An 18,412-nucleotide genomic window follows, 5' to 3' on the forward strand; every position below is an offset into this window, starting at 1 on the left:
CAATACTGCGTGCGAAGCCTCTGCTTTGTGCTCACAATTCCTTAGTGACCTTCATGCGCGTACTCCATGAGCATTGATGTCAGTGCAACTGGTATGACCAGGCGCTCATTTCGCAACAGAAGGCTGTCCATACCTGCCAGCTCATCCCGCACGTAGAAAAAGGGCCGCAACTCAGGCTGAAGACTGCATATCGCCGGCCACCTAGGTGTGGCATAAGTTATCACCTGATGTAGCAGCAAGTTGGACTGAACAGCTTCCTGAAGTTGTCTTTGTGATGCAGATGGAAACAAGCGACCCAACTTCTTCCTCTTGTTCTTGTGTGTTTGACAGACGCAATCGTGATAGAGCATCCGCCACCTTGTTATCACTTCCACCGTGTATAGTACCTTGTTATCTCTTCCACGGTGATATATTACATCAAAATTGTAGTACAGAAGACATACCGAGCATCTTGCAATTTGGGTAGACCGGTGGCCTGTGCCCCGGGATGAGAGGAGAGTAACCAGAGCTTGACGGTCAGTTCGTAGCTCGAACGTCCTTCCCCGAAAAAGCGTGCCAGCGTGCCATGAACGATGATTGCTTTGTTGGCTTCACAAAGGTCCACACAAAGTCGAATGCTGCCGCTTTTTTTTGGGCCACTAGCGAATCCAAGTCTGAACACGGAACAAATAATAATATAGTCACAAGAGTCGACCAAGAACTTGGGAAATGGCCAAGCAAAGAGTGGCAACATAGTGAGCTACTAAGCATTATAACGACAGAAATACGGAAAGAGAAGTAACATTTTCGTTCGAAACGAAAAATGAAACCAAAAAGCTGGTGGAACAGGGAGATTCGAGAAGTGATCGCCGAACTATGAAAGCATCCCGAGAGCACAGGCAGGCAAAGGAGGCGCAGTTGCCGCAGGATGCAGTAGCCAGTAAATGGGAGAACATACCGGGAGAAAAAGTCTATGGTTCAAATACTGGTGCAAGCAAAGATAAAAGGTGAAAGTGAACGTTGGTTGTCCGAAATACGTGAGAAAAAGAAGGCCGCCCTTAGAATATTTTGGAGCCACATAAAATTATTAGGCACGAAGTCAACAATAATACAACAACATATCCTAGACGAAGATGAAAACAGACAGGAAGGAGCAACTACAATTACACCCGAAAAGTAACAGCAGAATCTTTCCAAAGCAAGGACGAGGTTGTATTTGAAGTAAAGAAGAGCATGAGAGAGACTCACGTGGAAAAGGAGCTGGTGCTGACAAATTTCCTAAGTGCATAGCCACAGGGATAGACGAGGTTCCCGTTAGGCTGATTAACGAATTCGGGCCAAAGAGCAAAGAAGCTCTGGTGAAAGCAGTGGGAAAACCTTTAAAAGATAGACGAATACCAGACAGTTGGCGACAAAGTAGAATGAATAAATTGATAAAGGTAAGGGGGAGAAAGATATAATTCACTCGTACAGACCGTTCACCATTACATCGGTAATATATACAGGCTAGCAATGCAGGAAATCACATTAAAGCTTCAAGCATGGGCAGAGTATAATGGCATTTTGGGAGACCTTCAGAATGGCTTCAGAATAGGTAGGCGTTTGAATGATAACTTGTTTGTTCTTACTCAGTGCATTGAAATATCAAAACTAGAAAGCAGACCGTTACATGTGGCCTTTTTAGACATTACATGAGCCTATGACAACGTAGACCGCAACATTTGGTGGGATATTCTGGTCGGCCAAAGCTGAAGTGACGATTGCCGATAGCTTTTGAGAGAGATCTACCTAGAAAATGCGGTTTGCGTTGAAGGGGAAGGGCTGAGCAGCGAGGAGAAAGTTCATATCAACAAGGGACTGAGGCAGGGGCGCCCTTCATTCCCACGGCTGTTTATAATGTACATGGTGAGGAGGGAGAGGGCACTAGAATGAAGTAATATCGGCTTTAATCTATCATACAAACAGGCGGGTGCAGTAGTAGAGCAGAAGCGTCCAGGTTTATTTTATGCGGATGACATTGTACTCCTAGCTAACAAGCAAAGTGATTTGCAACGTCTGGCTAATATCTCTGGACAGGAAGGCAACAATTTAGGTTTCAAATTTAGTGTTGCAAAATCAGGTGTTATGGTATTCAACGAAAACAGTGAACAGACAACGGCGATACAGGGCCAGGATAAACCTCGGGTATCACAATATGAATACCTTGGTATATGGATAAAAGAAAGCAATAGACGGAAACACAGGAAAAAACAATAACAGTGAAGGGGAAGAGAAATGCAGCCTTAATGAAGCACAGAGCGCTATGGGGATACAAGAGGTACGAGGTACTCCGAGGTATGTGGAAAGGTGTAATGGTTCCTCGACTTACTTTTGGAAATTCTGGACTAGTTTTGAAGTCAGGGAAGCTCGCAGTAATATTGAGTATGAAGAGTGACTGAGGAATATCGAAGACAGTAAACGGGCTGAGAATGTGTTGAGGTATCTGTACAGGAAAAACGTTGAATCACTGTGGAGGAAAAGAACTAGGAAGTTTACCAACAAGTATGCGGCCGGTAGGGTGGGCAACACAGCAACAAAGAAGGTCAAGCGGAAAGTCAGAGAGCTGAAATAATCTCAAGTGTGGCGGCAATGGAAAAGGAACGTGCCATGAGTAACTACTTAAGAGGAAACAAAGAAATCAGGAAAGAAAGAATTTATGATAACTCAAAGGGAAGCTCATTGCTTTTCGAAGCGAGATCGGGATGCCTTAGAACACGCACCTATAAAGCGAGATATAAGAAGGAAGAAGAAGCATGTGCTTGCTGTGGTAAAGCTAGGAAAACGACGGAGCATCTTTTATTAGAATGGGAAGACCCAGCGGTCGATTTAGGCACCACTGGCCTCCTTGAAGGCCTTGGGTTCAGCGGGAGCAGTGGTAAATATGTCCGCAATAGACATTAGTAACAAGCGATTGGACGTTGGTGGAAGAAAAGTAGGGAAACGACTAAAGACGGAGACGTACAAAAGCACAGTTTGCACTACGGGGTCAGAAAATGTGTGTGTGGTAGTTCAGTGTTTTTTTTATTATTATTTCATTGTTTAACCTAGGTAGGGCATTATTAGGCAGTACAATAGAAAGAGCTTGGTAGCGCAACGCACCACCCCGTTCCAAAGGGGACGCTCCGAACATCCATCTATCCATCGCGTGTTTCCAGGGCTCAGTAGCAGCGACGAAAACATGCGTTTTTTGTGCATGCTTTGAGCTTGCTACTCTTTTCTGGTTTGCAGACTTTTTAAGCTTTAAATAATTGTTCGCTAGTTTTCTTTTTGTCTCTTGATTTCGTGCGTGCGGGTGTGTTTCCTGTACATTTGATTTTGCGGGATAGTCACAGCGTCCTCTAGTGCCACGTGTTTCAACACGTGCAACGCTGTGTGGCGTTAAGTCTTTCTGACCTTTAAATAATAGTCTGCAAGTTGCAAGATTCTTAGCTATTAGTGGTTTTACTGTGTGCGTTTGGTAGGAAAGTGACAGCGTGGCCGCGTGGTTGAACACGTGCTACAACGTGTCATACCTTAAGTCTCTAGGGCGTTGATTGTTTTTAAAACCTTGGTGACAATTATTTTGAGAAGTTTTAATGATTTAGATCCTATGCGTATCTGTTTTTGCGAGAAGGCGCGTACTCTGCATTATTATAGTAATATGGTATTATAGTATTTGCATTAGAAGAAGCCGTGCAACACATGAGAATATAGACAGGAAAGGGGGCAATGCGCGGGGGGTCCCTCAAGGAAGGGACGGATGAGAATGGAGAGGGAGTCGAGTCAATCCGCACACACTGTAATATCGATGCTAGGCTGCAGAAAATGGAGGCTTTCCAGGAAGATCTTTTCATACAGGTTGAAGAGCTCAAAAATGAGCTAAATAGGGCGCGTGATGCACGGAAGGTAGTGGAAACAAGACCTGAAGCAGACGAGGAAATGCTGGACACGGCCGCCATTGTGAACGAGAATGGTCGTGCCAATGGAACGCAGTCCCCCGACGGGACAGGTGAGGGAATGTCAGCGATGTACGTAGAATGCATGTAACGTGGCGAGGGAATAGCTGGAAACAGCGGCACCTTCTTGAGGCCGCAACGCCAAAACTTCAAGAGCGCATGGATAAATGCCCCCTGTCGAGTCCGAATCATGCGCAAAAGACAAAGGGTTGCGGGGAGAGGCCGGAGATTCTGAAATGGTGATTGATTATCGCGTGCGACTGAAACCTGGCTAGGTGCTCAGAAGCAACGGAAAAGAATAAATTCAAAATGTCAAGAGCACCTTTGGTTATCAGGTACAATGAGTTAGTGGAAGTTAGAGGTTAGTGGAATGCATAAGTGCTGATATTAAGTGTTTCGGGAATTACGCTGGAATTATCCTATTAGGTAACGTGAATGCCAACATACAGGATTTAGATGGCTATATCGACAACAGCGGGAAGTCAATGTTACACCTTTGTGAGCAACATAACCATGTTATCGTGAATACAGGGCATAAATGTGAAGGAAAAATGACGGGGGAAGTGGGAAACCGGCCATCAACCATTTATTACTGTCTGGTGACATAAAGAATTCATGATTGGTTGAGAGAAATGGTCAGTGATGAGGAAGGGTAACGCAGCATAGGGAGTGATCATAAACTCATCATTTTGAAAATTGGATATGTAGTTGGGAAAGAGAGCAAGGAGTGCAAAATGGCCAGTCAAAAGTTGAACGCTGAACAAATATATTGTGAGCATCAAAGTGTAATAACTACAGAAATATGGAACGAGAAACAATATATTCGTAGGAAAGGAAAGAAACAAACGGAAAAGCTGGTGTAATAGGGAGATACTAGAAGCGATCGCCGAATGACAGAAAGCATCCTGAGAGCACAGGCAGGCAAATAAAGAGCAGTTGCCGCAGGATGAAGTAGCCTGTAAATGGGAAATATACCGGGAGAAAAAGTTTATGGTTCGAATACTGGTGCAAGCAAAGATAAAATGTGAGAGTGAACGTTGCTTATCAGAAATACCTGAGAAAAAAAAGAAGCCCATACCTAGAATATTTTTGAACCAGAAAAAATTATTAGGCAGCAAGTAAACAACAATACGACAACATATCCTAGACGAAGCTGGAAACAAACTGGAAGGGGAAGTGGTATTAAATGTAATCCCAAACATAGCAGCCGAATCTTTCCGCACCAATGGCGAGGCTGTATTTGAAGAAAAAAGGAGCATGAAAGAGAACCAGTGGGAAAAAGAGCTGGTGATGACAAATTTCAACTGCAAGAAAGCCGAAGCGAAAATTCCTAAGCGTACAGCCACAGGGCTACTCGAGGTTCCCATTAGGCTGAATAATGAAATAGGACAAGAAAGTATGGAAGCTCTTTCAAAAGCAGTGGAAAAAAACCTTCAGAGGAAGGCGAATTGACTCGTATAGACCATTGTCAATTACATCGGTAACGTACAGGTTCACAATGCAGGAAAATAAATTTGAGCTGCAAGTAATGGCTGAGAATAATAACATATTGGGATAACTTAAAGGTGGCATCAAAATAGGTAGGCGTCTGGATGATAACTTATTTGTCCTTACTCAGTGTATAGAAATATCAAGAGTAGAAAGGAAACCATTATATAACCAATGAGAAGGAGGTGGCAACACGTCATGACTGTATGAAAAAGTTAGTGACGTTGGACTTCGTGAACACAGGTTACACGCAAGCGTATGGACGTTTCGAACATGCATAGCCAGTACCACCGCGTGATGCACTAACCTTGTGACGGCCTTGTGACTGGAGCTTACGTTTGCCATAGCCGGGCACTTTTGCTAAATATAATGCGTGTATGGGCAAGCTAATTTTTTCTAGTATTCGTCAAAATGAATATTTCGCGCTCAGCGCGTAGTTATTGTATTATGGAAAGCGCCAGTTTTAGCCGCTATCATCATCACATTACCGTATGCATCGAGCGGCACACGCAGTCAAAACGTCTTTGGTCATCGCGGTACGTGAGTACGGAACGGTAATACCATACCGTATACCGCACTTACCATACCGCAATACGGCACTGCTAAAGCTCTCTATTGACCTCGATGGTACGAAGCCTACTATGCCTCAGGGAATCCGCACATTGTGTGAGAAGCACAAACGGAAAGAACGCGAACGGGGCGCTTCTCTTCCGCACCCCCCGGTGACTTCCTCCTCCGGCGCTAGCTACCCTCGCGGCGACACACATCACCGATATCACAGTAGGGGAAGGTACGCTTGAGTGTAGCAGCATTAACGTATATAGGAAGGGCACTGTGCAGTCCAACAAGTTATGAACTCCTTGCGGGCAAGCGTTCAGACGCGCTCCCTTGCCCAGAAGTTTACATTTGTCGTTACCGAGACGCAGAAGGTGTTTCCAAGTAAAAAAAAGAGTGTTAGTAAGCGGTTTAGAAATGTTCATTTAAATGTTCGCATCTTACCTATGTTCTATCATAAGATAGCTAGGTCAGGTGGCCACACGCACCGAGCCACACTCGGGGCCCTCCGTCCCAGAAGAACAACTACCACTCTGATCGTCTGCGATCACATCTCTCTGCTCTTTGACAGCACCAGCTTTTTTATCGAAACTATGACGTCATGTATGACATAACAGACTGCATAGCAAACAACACAACATACACCTTCCCTTAAGAAAAAGGAAGAAACTTGAACACTTCATAAGCAAAGAGGTCACAAAGTCACTCAGCCATGCTAGAGGTCGGAGGATTCTAGTTCTGCGCTCTGACTGCGTTGTAGCACTCCTGGATGTCGATGGGGACTCTATTTGACGCTCCTCTCCTCTTTGCTCGTTCTCTGCTAGATCTGTTTGGTCTGTGGTGTCGAGAAGGCCAGGGTGCTCATCTGGCATAATTTGAGGCTCGGGAACAACAGGAATACAGGCATTCCAGTTGCCAGCCACGGGAGTTGTCAACGCTGAGCCTCCTTGACGACCCGTGTACGACACTTTAGACAGCCTCTCGGCATTCCACGTGTTCTTGTCTTCCAGAGTGAAAGCACTACTAAATCACCTTTCCTGGAAACATGAGGAGCTTTCACCCTCACGAAGGAATGTTGGCACTTTTACCTTCTCTTTCGATCTGTATACTCCTTGCTGCTGATTCGTTCACCTCTCACCCTCTTCCGTGCCTGGACAATTTCTGGTGCCGGCTTGTAACAAAAACCTGGGCTTGGGGATAATAAGCCTGATATGTCCAACACGGTGCGTGGAGCACGTCCATGCAAGAGTACAGCTGGTGTAACGCCCGTTGTTGCATGTGGTGTGCTGCGATAAACAGCCAGGTACTCCAATACTGCAATCGATGAGCAAGAGTGCTTAATTACGTGCTTTACGAGAAAATCTTTGAACAGGGTGGAGTTCAGTTGCGGTCCATGATCTGCTAATATCTCACCTGGTTAACCCTCTCTACTGAACCCTGCTGTCAAGAATCCGATTACAACATTAGATGTCACGCTTGAAACAAATGATAACTCGGGCCACTTCGAATAAAGGTCAATAACGTTATTGCAAAAGTGCAGCTCTCATCAGCTCTTGAAAAAGAACCGACAATGTCCAGCGCTAGTTTCTGCCAAGCACGCTCAGGTAGCGGAATTGGTTCCAGTGGTGCTACTGTGGGCTTCGCTGACTTATCTACCGCTTGACACACACTGCGAGACGAGATTGCCTGCTCTACTTGCTTGTCGAGTCCTGGCCACCAATACTGCGTGCGAAGCCTCTGCTTTGTGCTCACAATTCCTTAGTGACCTTCATGCGCGTACTCCATGAGCATTGATGTCAGTGCAACTGGTATGACCAGGCGCTCATTTCGCAACAGAAGGCTGTCCATACCTGCCAGCTCATCCCGCACGTAGAAAAAGGGCCGCAACTCAGGCTGAAGACTGCATATCGCCGGCCACCTAGGTGTGGCATAAGTTATCACCTGATGTAGCAGCAAGTTGGACTGAACAGCTTCCTGAAGTTGTCTTTGTGATGCAGATGGAAACAAGCGACCCAACTTCTTCCTCTTGTTCTTGTGTGTTTGACAGACGCAATCGTGATAGAGCATCCGCCACCTTGTTATCACTTCCACCGTGTATAGTACCTTGTTATCTCTTCCACGGTGATATATTACATCAAAATTGTAGTACAGAAGACATACCGAGCATCTTGCAATTTGGGTAGACCGGTGGCCTGTGCCCCGGGATGAGAGGAGAGTAACCAGAGCTTGACGGTCAGTTCGTAGCTCGAACGTCCTTCCCCGAAAAAGCGTGCCAGCGTGCCATGAACGATGATTGCTTTGTTGGCTTCACAAAGGTCCACACAAAGTCGAATGCTGCCGCTTTTTTTTGGGCCACTAGCGAATCCAAGTCTGAACACGGAACAAATAATAATATAGTCACAAGAGTCGACCAAGAACTTGGGAAATGGCCAAGCAAAGAGTGGCAACATAGTGAGCTACTAAGCATTATAACGACAGAAATACGGAAAGAGAAGTAACATTTTCGTTCGAAACGAAAAATGAAACCAAAAAGCTGGTGGAACAGGGAGATTCGAGAAGTGATCGCCGAACTATGAAAGCATCCCGAGAGCACAGGCAGGCAAAGGAGGCGCAGTTGCCGCAGGATGCAGTAGCCAGTAAATGGGAGAACATACCGGGAGAAAAAGTCTATGGTTCAAATACTGGTGCAAGCAAAGATAAAAGGTGAAAGTGAACGTTGGTTGTCCGAAATACGTGAGAAAAAGAAGGCCGCCCTTAGAATATTTTGGAGCCACATAAAATTATTAGGCACGAAGTCAACAATAATACAACAACATATCCTAGACGAAGATGAAAACAGACAGGAAGGAGCAACTACAATTACACCCGAAAAGTAACAGCAGAATCTTTCCAAAGCAAGGACGAGGTTGTATTTGAAGTAAAGAAGAGCATGAGAGAGACTCACGTGGAAAAGGAGCTGGTGCTGACAAATTTCCTAAGTGCATAGCCACAGGGATAGACGAGGTTCCCGTTAGGCTGATTAACGAATTCGGGCCAAAGAGCAAAGAAGCTCTGGTGAAAGCAGTGGGAAAACCTTTAAAAGATAGACGAATACCAGACAGTTGGCGACAAAGTAGAATGAATAAATTGATAAAGGTAAGGGGGAGAAAGATATAATTCACTCGTACAGACCGTTCACCATTACATCGGTAATATATACAGGCTAGCAATGCAGGAAATCACATTAAAGCTTCAAGCATGGGCAGAGTATAATGGCATTTTGGGAGACCTTCAGAATGGCTTCAGAATAGGTAGGCGTTTGAATGATAACTTGTTTGTTCTTACTCAGTGCATTGAAATATCAAAACTAGAAAGCAGACCGTTACATGTGGCCTTTTTAGACATTACATGAGCCTATGACAACGTAGACCGCAACATTTGGTGGGATATTCTGGTCGGCCAAAGCTGAAGTGACGATTGCCGATAGCTTTTGAGAGAGATCTACCTAGAAAATGCGGTTTGCGTTGAAGGGGAAGGGCTGAGCAGCGAGGAGAAAGTTCATATCAACAAGGGACTGAGGCAGGGGCGCCCTTCATTCCCACGGCTGTTTATAATGTACATGGTGAGGAGGGAGAGGGCACTAGAATGAAGTAATATCGGCTTTAATCTATCATACAAACAGGCGGGTGCAGTAGTAGAGCAGAAGCGTCCAGGTTTATTTTATGCGGATGACATTGTACTCCTAGCTAACAAGCAAAGTGATTTGCAACGTCTGGCTAATATCTCTGGACAGGAAGGCAACAATTTAGGTTTCAAATTTAGTGTTGCAAAATCAGGTGTTATGGTATTCAACGAAAACAGTGAACAGACAACGGCGATACAGGGCCAGGATAAACCTCGGGTATCACAATATGAATACCTTGGTATATGGATAAAAGAAAGCAATAGACGGAAACACAGGAAAAAACAATAACAGTGAAGGGGAAGAGAAATGCAGCCTTAATGAAGCACAGAGCGCTATGGGGATACAAGAGGTACGAGGTACTCCGAGGTATGTGGAAAGGTGTAATGGTTCCTCGACTTACTTTTGGAAATTCTGGACTAGTTTTGAAGTCAGGGAAGCTCGCAGTAATATTGAGTATGAAGAGTGACTGAGGAATATCGAAGACAGTAAACGGGCTGAGAATGTGTTGAGGTATCTGTACAGGAAAAACGTTGAATCACTGTGGAGGAAAAGAACTAGGAAGTTTACCAACAAGTATGCGGCCGGTAGGGTGGGCAACACAGCAACAAAGAAGGTCAAGCGGAAAGTCAGAGAGCTGAAATAATCTCAAGTGTGGCGGCAATGGAAAAGGAACGTGCCATGAGTAACTACTTAAGAGGAAACAAAGAAATCAGGAAAGAAAGAATTTATGATAACTCAAAGGGAAGCTCATTGCTTTTCGAAGCGAGATCGGGATGCCTTAGAACACGCACCTATAAAGCGAGATATAAGAAGGAAGAAGAAGCATGTGCTTGCTGTGGTAAAGCTAGGAAAACGACGGAGCATCTTTTATTAGAATGGGAAGACCCAGCGGTCGATTTAGGCACCACTGGCCTCCTTGAAGGCCTTGGGTTCAGCGGGAGCAGTGGTAAATATGTCCGCAATAGACATTAGTAACAAGCGATTGGACGTTGGTGGAAGAAAAGTAGGGAAACGACTAAAGACGGAGACGTACAAAAGCACAGTTTGCACTACGGGGTCAGAAAATGTGTGTGTGGTAGTTCAGTGTTTTTTTTATTATTATTTCATTGTTTAACCTAGGTAGGGCATTATTAGGCAGTACAATAGAAAGAGCTTGGTAGCGCAACGCACCACCCCGTTCCAAAGGGGACGCTCCGAACATCCATCTATCCATCGCGTGTTTCCAGGGCTCAGTAGCAGCGACGAAAACATGCGTTTTTTGTGCATGCTTTGAGCTTGCTACTCTTTTCTGGTTTGCAGACTTTTTAAGCTTTAAATAATTGTTCGCTAGTTTTCTTTTTGTCTCTTGATTTCGTGCGTGCGGGTGTGTTTCCTGTACATTTGATTTTGCGGGATAGTCACAGCGTCCTCTAGTGCCACGTGTTTCAACACGTGCAACGCTGTGTGGCGTTAAGTCTTTCTGACCTTTAAATAATAGTCTGCAAGTTGCAAGATTCTTAGCTATTAGTGGTTTTACTGTGTGCGTTTGGTAGGAAAGTGACAGCGTGGCCGCGTGGTTGAACACGTGCTACAACGTGTCATACCTTAAGTCTCTAGGGCGTTGATTGTTTTTAAAACCTTGGTGACAATTATTTTGAGAAGTTTTAATGATTTAGATCCTATGCGTATCTGTTTTTGCGAGAAGGCGCGTACTCTGCATTATTATAGTAATATGGTATTATAGTATTTGCATTAGAAGAAGCCGTGCAACACATGAGAATATAGACAGGAAAGGGGGCAATGCGCGGGGGGTCCCTCAAGGAAGGGACGGATGAGAATGGAGAGGGAGTCGAGTCAATCCGCACACACTGTAATATCGATGCTAGGCTGCAGAAAATGGAGGCTTTCCAGGAAGATCTTTTCATACAGGTTGAAGAGCTCAAAAATGAGCTAAATAGGGCGCGTGATGCACGGAAGGTAGTGGAAACAAGACCTGAAGCAGACGAGGAAATGCTGGACACGGCCGCCATTGTGAACGAGAATGGTCGTGCCAATGGAACGCAGTCCCCCGACGGGACAGGTGAGGGAATGTCAGCGATGTACGTAGAATGCATGTAACGTGGCGAGGGAATAGCTGGAAACAGCGGCACCTTCTTGAGGCCGCAACGCCAAAACTTCAAGAGCGCATGGATAAATGCCCCCTGTCGAGTCCGAATCATGCGCAAAAGACAAAGGGTTGCGGGGAGAGGCCGGAGATTCTGAAATGGTGATTGATTATCGCGTGCGACTGAAACCTGGCTAGGTGCTCAGAAGCAACGGAAAAGAATAAATTCAAAATGTCAAGAGCACCTTTGGTTATCAGGTACAATGAGTTAGTGGAAGTTAGAGGTTAGTGGAATGCATAAGTGCTGATATTAAGTGTTTCGGGAATTACGCTGGAATTATCCTATTAGGTAACGTGAATGCCAACATACAGGATTTAGATGGCTATATCGACAACAGCGGGAAGTCAATGTTACACCTTTGTGAGCAACATAACCATGTTATCGTGAATACAGGGCATAAATGTGAAGGAAAAATGACGGGGGAAGTGGGAAACCGGCCATCAACCATTTATTACTGTCTGGTGACATAAAGAATTCATGATTGGTTGAGAGAAATGGTCAGTGATGAGGAAGGGTAACGCAGCATAAGGAGTGATCATAAACTCATCATTTTGAAAATTGGATATGTAGTTGGGAAAGAGAGCAAGGAGTGCAAAATGGCCAGTCAAAAGTTGAACGCTGAACAAATATATTGTGAGCATCAAAGTGTAATAACTACAGAAATATGGAACGAGAAACAATATATTCGTAGGAAAGGAAAGAAACAAACGGAAAAGCTGGTGTAATAGGGAGATACTAGAAGCGATCGCCGAATGACAGAAAGCATCCTGAGAGCACAGGCAGGCAAATAAAGAGCAGTTGCCGCAGGATGAAGTAGCCTGTAAATGGGAAATATACCGGGAGAAAAAGTTTATGGTTCGAATACTGGTGCAAGCAAAGATAAAATGTGAGAGTGAACGTTGCTTATCAGAAATACCTGAGAAAAAAAAGAAGCCCATACCTAGAATATTTTTGAACCAGAAAAAATTATTAGGCAGCAAGTAAACAACAATACGACAACATATCCTAGACGAAGCTGGAAACAAACTGGAAGGGGAAGTGGTATTAAATGTAATCCCAAACATAGCAGCCGAATCTTTCCGCACCAATGGCGAGGCTGTATTTGAAGAAAAAAGGAGCATGAAAGAGAACCAGTGGGAAAAAGAGCTGGTGATGACAAATTTCAACTGCAAGAAAGCCGAAGCGAAAATTCCTAAGCGTACAGCCACAGGGCTACTCGAGGTTCCCATTAGGCTGAATAATGAAATAGGACAAGAAAGTATGGAAGCTCTTTCAAAAGCAGTGGAAAAAAACCTTCAGAGGAAGGCGAATTGACTCGTATAGACCATTGTCAATTACATCGGTAACGTACAGGTTCACAATGCAGGAAAATAAATTTGAGCTGCAAGTAATGGCTGAGAATAATAACATATTGGGATAACTTAAAGGTGGCATCAAAATAGGTAGGCGTCTGGATGATAACTTATTTGTCCTTACTCAGTGTATAGAAATATCAAGAGTAGAAAGGAAACCATTATATGTAGCCTTTTCAGACGTTATACGAGCGTATGACAATCTAGACCACAATATCTTGATGAATATTCTGAAAGGGGGAGGCTTAGGAAATAGTTGTTTACAGCTCTTGAGAAATATTTGCCAAGGATACATGCCATTTGCATTGAATTTGCAAGTATTATTATTATTATTATTACTGCATTGCGAAGCGAGATCAGGATGTCTTAAAACATGCACCTATAAAGCGAGATATAAGAAGGAAGAGCGGAGCCAAGTGTTTGCTGAGCTAGGGAAGCTAGGGAAACAACGGAGCATGTTTTGTTGGTAAGTGGTGATATCTGCCCAGTGGTCAATTTATGCCTCACTGGCCTTCTTGAAGCCCTTGGGTTGAGCGAGAGCAGAGGAAAAGAAAACATGTTCGCTATAGAGATTACTAAAAGGCGAATGGAAGTGTGGTGGAAATTGGGAAAAGACAAAGAACGAAGGCGGACAAAAACAAAGTTCACAATATGGGTTTACAATGCCGGCCAGGGCGGCCGAAATTCGATGAGGGCCAATTGCGAAAACACCCCTATACTTAGATTTAAGTTCACATTAAAGAACCCCAACTGGTCTAAATTATTGCACAGTAGCTCAAACGGCGCGATTAATCTATTACTCCTTTCTTCTCTATGGCCCTCCTCATAGTACTGGTGACCTACTAGACTCAAAATGATGTGACGGACCTTTCTATCGTTGCCAAGCTGCGTGTTAAGTCGTGAAACTGACAAAGCATGCAGCTAGTTTGTTTTCAGACAACAACAAATGGATCTGTTTTACTACAGTAATTTTCAAACGTTACCGCACCAGTTTGAGAAACTATAGTATTTCGATGCCATTGTCTTCATCAGCCTCCACCTATTATTATGTCCACTGCAGGACGAAGACCTCTTCCAGCAACCGCTGCATTCTTTTTCTCCTTATGTCAACTAAATATCGGCTGTCCCCTCTTGCTCTCTGCTCCACGCCACTCGCTTCCTCTGTTTTAACGTTATGCCTTGCATGTTTCGTTCCATCGCTCTTTGTGCGGAGCTTAGATTTTTCTCAAGCGTCTTAGTTAACGTCCAACTTTCTATCACATTTGTTGACACTGGTATAATCCAATGATTCCACATTTTCCTTTTCAATGACAGTGGTAAGCTGCCAGTCAGAATTTTTTATTGCCTTCCGTACGCATCGAACGCATTTTTAATCTTCTGTGAATTTACTTCTCATTGTCAGGATCCCGTGAGAGTTTTTGTCCTACATCATCAATGTGACCCTGCGTCAATGTTGTTTCCTTGCCTCGCTGTTCAACATTACCTTTGGCTCCTGCATATTATTCTTCAACCCCTCCCTTGCATTGCCTCTATTAAAATACTAAATGGAATGTTTTCAATTCATACACACTGTTGCCGAAGAATACGATGTCATCTGTTAAGCTACGGTTGCCGAGATATTCGCTATTGATCTTCACTGCTAAGCCACCGCATTCTAATTTGAGTACTTATATAAGCATGCAGTGTATAGCAATGGCAATATTGTGCCTCCTTCCCAGACCCCTTTCTTTAAAGGTAATCTTCTACTTTCCTTGTGGAGAACCAAGGCAGCCACGGAATCTTTGCAGACATTTCCTAAGACATCGAAGTATGTCTTGAACTCTTTGATTGCGCTGTGCTTCCATGACTGCTGATATCTCTACTGAATCAAGTCGTGTTTCTTAATGAATGAAAGGCATATACACAATTAAGTGTACTTCAAATGTTCCTAATTGACTGATTCATGACAAGCATCTGGTCGATTATAGAATATCCCTTCGTTAAGCACTCGGCTTCTCTTGGTTCAATGAAGTCAAGTGTTTCCCTAATTATGTTGGAAATTATCTTGGTTCAATGCCGAAAGCAAGCTCATGTGCCTGTAATTCCTCAGTTCTTTATTGCTTTATGCTGTCGTAAGCTATAGGAACTCGGTCAGTATTCAATATCACAGAACCGTCTATTGCAAAACGAGTAGCAACACTTAAAATGTTTACAGTATTGCCCTGTATTTACATTGTACAATGCATTGTTTCCCTCCACGTGACATAACATACCTTTTTTGACTATTGAGCAAATATTTGCGATAAATGTGGGTCACAAGCATGTTGCAGAAATACATACGGTCCCATCGTCGTTCTCCACCATGACCTTCAGGTACGTAGCTGCTGCAAGGACGCACAGCGTCACCACCATGACGACCGCAGCCAGCACAGCATGGGCCTCCGCATACTCATAGGGGCCGAATACCGGCAAGGAGGCGAGCGCAGTGGACGCCACTGTATCGGCGTAAGCCACAATCCTGCAGCGCCAGCCGTAGATGGCCTCGGCTGTCTGGGGTATACCCGGCTGCTGCTCTCTGTATATTTCTGACGCCCAGAAGTACAGCAGCAGCCAGGTTAACCCCCTGGCAGCCAGCGTGGCCACCCAAGCTTGCCAGAAGCCCCAGTGGCCCATGCAGGCGGAGACCATTGGGAAGGTTGGCGTCGTCTGAGAATGAGACAGAACAAAGAAAATGTTCCATCTAAGTAGAAAATAGACTTCGGACGAACAAACATGAAATTGTAAGGTAACAGTGATGCTTAGCGTTGCTGCCACTGTGTAGAGGCAGACGCGCTGTTGAACGAACAAAACAGACAACATACCCCAAGTCCCAAACCAAGGAGGCCCCCTTTTTATTGTCAGCGCACCGCTTTATGAATCCTGGTGGGCAAAGCGGACGTCGCTGATTGGAGAAACACTGGTCGGGTTCGATGCAACGCCACAAGCACCGTGCTAACATAGTATTGCGTGCGTTCGGGCAAAAAACACAGAGCTAGAAAATCCCATTCGGTGGAGTACCTGCTTGTCACATGTCTGAATATAACCTGGAAAGTTATCGTGCACCCTTGCGAAGCATGTTTACGCCACTTGTGACCTAACTATGTGAACGTTATTCTCTAGGGGCTCATAGTGATTCTCCAAAAGGGGGCCGAAAATGAGACAACCATAGGGTGTTGCCGGTACTTACTCGCGTACAGATGTTTACTCGAAATAAACGTGCCAGAATTTTAGCGGTTTAATTACCCCTTCATAAGGTGGAACGTGCCAAAGCTAGACGGGTGGCAATGAGACATCGTGGGAGCTCTCCAGGCTAAGTTCGACCACCCGAAGTTCTTTAAAGCTCCCAGAAAGCAGGTGACATGAAACGCGCGACCAGCAGGTGCTCGGCAGCGGGACAGACAGAGGTACCCACCGCAATGGTTAAAGAAAAGCCGAACGGTCACTGCAGCCGAAGATGCACGTCTTTCCAATGTTGCGCTTACCCCTTTGATCTGCGGGAGAAGTGGTTGATCTTTGCTGCTCCTGGCATCCTCGATGCACCAGAAGTAGCGCAAGATCAAGGATGCTTCCAAAATCATCATGTAACAGTGGTAAATTCACATGATTTCATGAATACGCGCTACTCTCGAAAAATTGAATTGTTACTTCTTTGCGTTTTCCTTCATATTTTGGCACGTTCCCACGAGGGGGAGAAGGCTGACCATGGTCCTCAGTGGACACAGAATATGCACTTCTTGCTTCCCGTAAATTTTTTGAAGAGTACTATTGATATTTAATTAATAGTATATATAAATTATCTTCTGTTTCTGTTTCACTAATATTGGTCATACCAATTATGACGAAGTATATATGAACATTACGCAATTCACCGTTAATAATGAGGTAAATGTGCTTAACATGAGAGTCTACCAGCCGCAATGATGTACTTATGTACTGTTTGTCACACCTCCTTTCAATCTCAACCAAGGGTACTTGCCCGAAATGATAACATGTTAATCTCTCAGAGGAGAATGCATATACACGATATGGGCTGCTCTAGACAGATCCTTAATTGCATTTGTGGCAGAATAAGAGGAAGCGCTCCAGTGATTCTATATTCCCGCATGGACCAGGAATGTTTGATAGTGCGTACCTACACCTACTCGTGTGCAGATTTAGTTGCGGTATACGACATCGTAATAGTGTAAAGGAAACTTCGCATTGCCGAGAGGGACAAGAGCGGACATTCCAGGGGAGCGCTAAATGCACGTAATTCCGTGCAGCAAAGAGCTCATTTTTTGCACCTAGGACTATTTGTCGCGATCGCAACCTTGTTACCACCAGCAGAGTAAGGCTTGGAATAAAGAAACCCACTGGCCCAATAATGGCTGCCTTTCTCATTCTGTATGCCATCTCATTATGGGCTTGTCCACAATGTTCAGATATCTACAAAAACCAAATTTCTTTAACATGAGGTGGAATAACCCCAAGGTACTGCTGTATCTAAACGTTACTGGCACATAGCCGCTCTGTTGGATTCTCGAAATGCTGGCTCGTGCGCACTACGCAGCATTCGCCAAGAGGCGGCAGAATAAACTACGTTTATTAGGATAAACACACAAACATCGTTTGTCTGGCGGATTGTTGGTAAATAAATATACAAAAAAGTTACACAAATGACAGGTACCCACCGTGGGGTAATAGAAAAAGCTAGAATAAAATACCACGGGGAGAGTAATTTTCTACGGTCTTCAAAACTGGCAAAGTGCTGCTGCTAAAATGAATGAAAAGATAAATCAATATTTACGATAATTCGTCGTTTCAGAAATGCGCCCGTTTGCTAGCAAGAATAAAAGTGCTTCATCCCTGTTCAAACAAGCTTGTGGCAGCACCCAAAAGGGAAAGTTTCCAGCGAAAGTAAGACGTGGAGGTTCATGCTAAGACCAAACTTGTTTATAGGGACCTCGAGCACCCTTCTTCTTAGCGGGTGAAATCGTCGGCACGCAACGTGGTCAATTGTTTCGGGTTTCTCCGCTTTGTGTACACAAAGTAAATGTGGCCAAACGATCCTTGTGGGTGTCGGAATTTAGTGTCGGGACACGGCAGCGTAACGTCTTTAGTGTAAGCTCTATTTTGCGTGCTGGGCTCCGCTTGTACTCGACTCTTAGCGTCAGTGCTAGCCTGGTGCTGCTCAAGAACTTCGATCCCAAGTACTCCGTTGAGAAACTCAAGTACTTCGATGCCATCGTCATCATCAGC

The 18,412-nt window shown here is 44.5% G+C and overlaps 1 protein-coding gene across 1 annotated transcript in view; it reads right to left on the bottom strand.

The window, feature by feature from the left end:
* LOC129381452 (uncharacterized) overlaps positions 1-16,071 on the bottom strand; it is a 31,517-nt gene extending 15,446 nt beyond the window's left edge. The window contains exon 1 of the mRNA XM_055064321.1: positions 15,476-16,071. Within this exon, the coding sequence (XP_054920296.1) occupies positions 15,476-15,994 (519 nt within the window). The 5' untranslated portion in view covers positions 15,995-16,071. The remainder of the gene's footprint in view (positions 1-15,475) is intronic.
* Positions 16,072-18,412: the final 2,341 nt, after the last annotated feature.

This window comes from Dermacentor andersoni, unplaced genomic scaffold (genome assembly GCF_023375885.2).
Source record: "Dermacentor andersoni unplaced genomic scaffold, qqDerAnde1_hic_scaffold ctg00000033.1, whole genome shotgun sequence".
NCBI lineage: Eukaryota > Metazoa > Arthropoda > Arachnida > Ixodida > Ixodidae > Dermacentor > Dermacentor andersoni.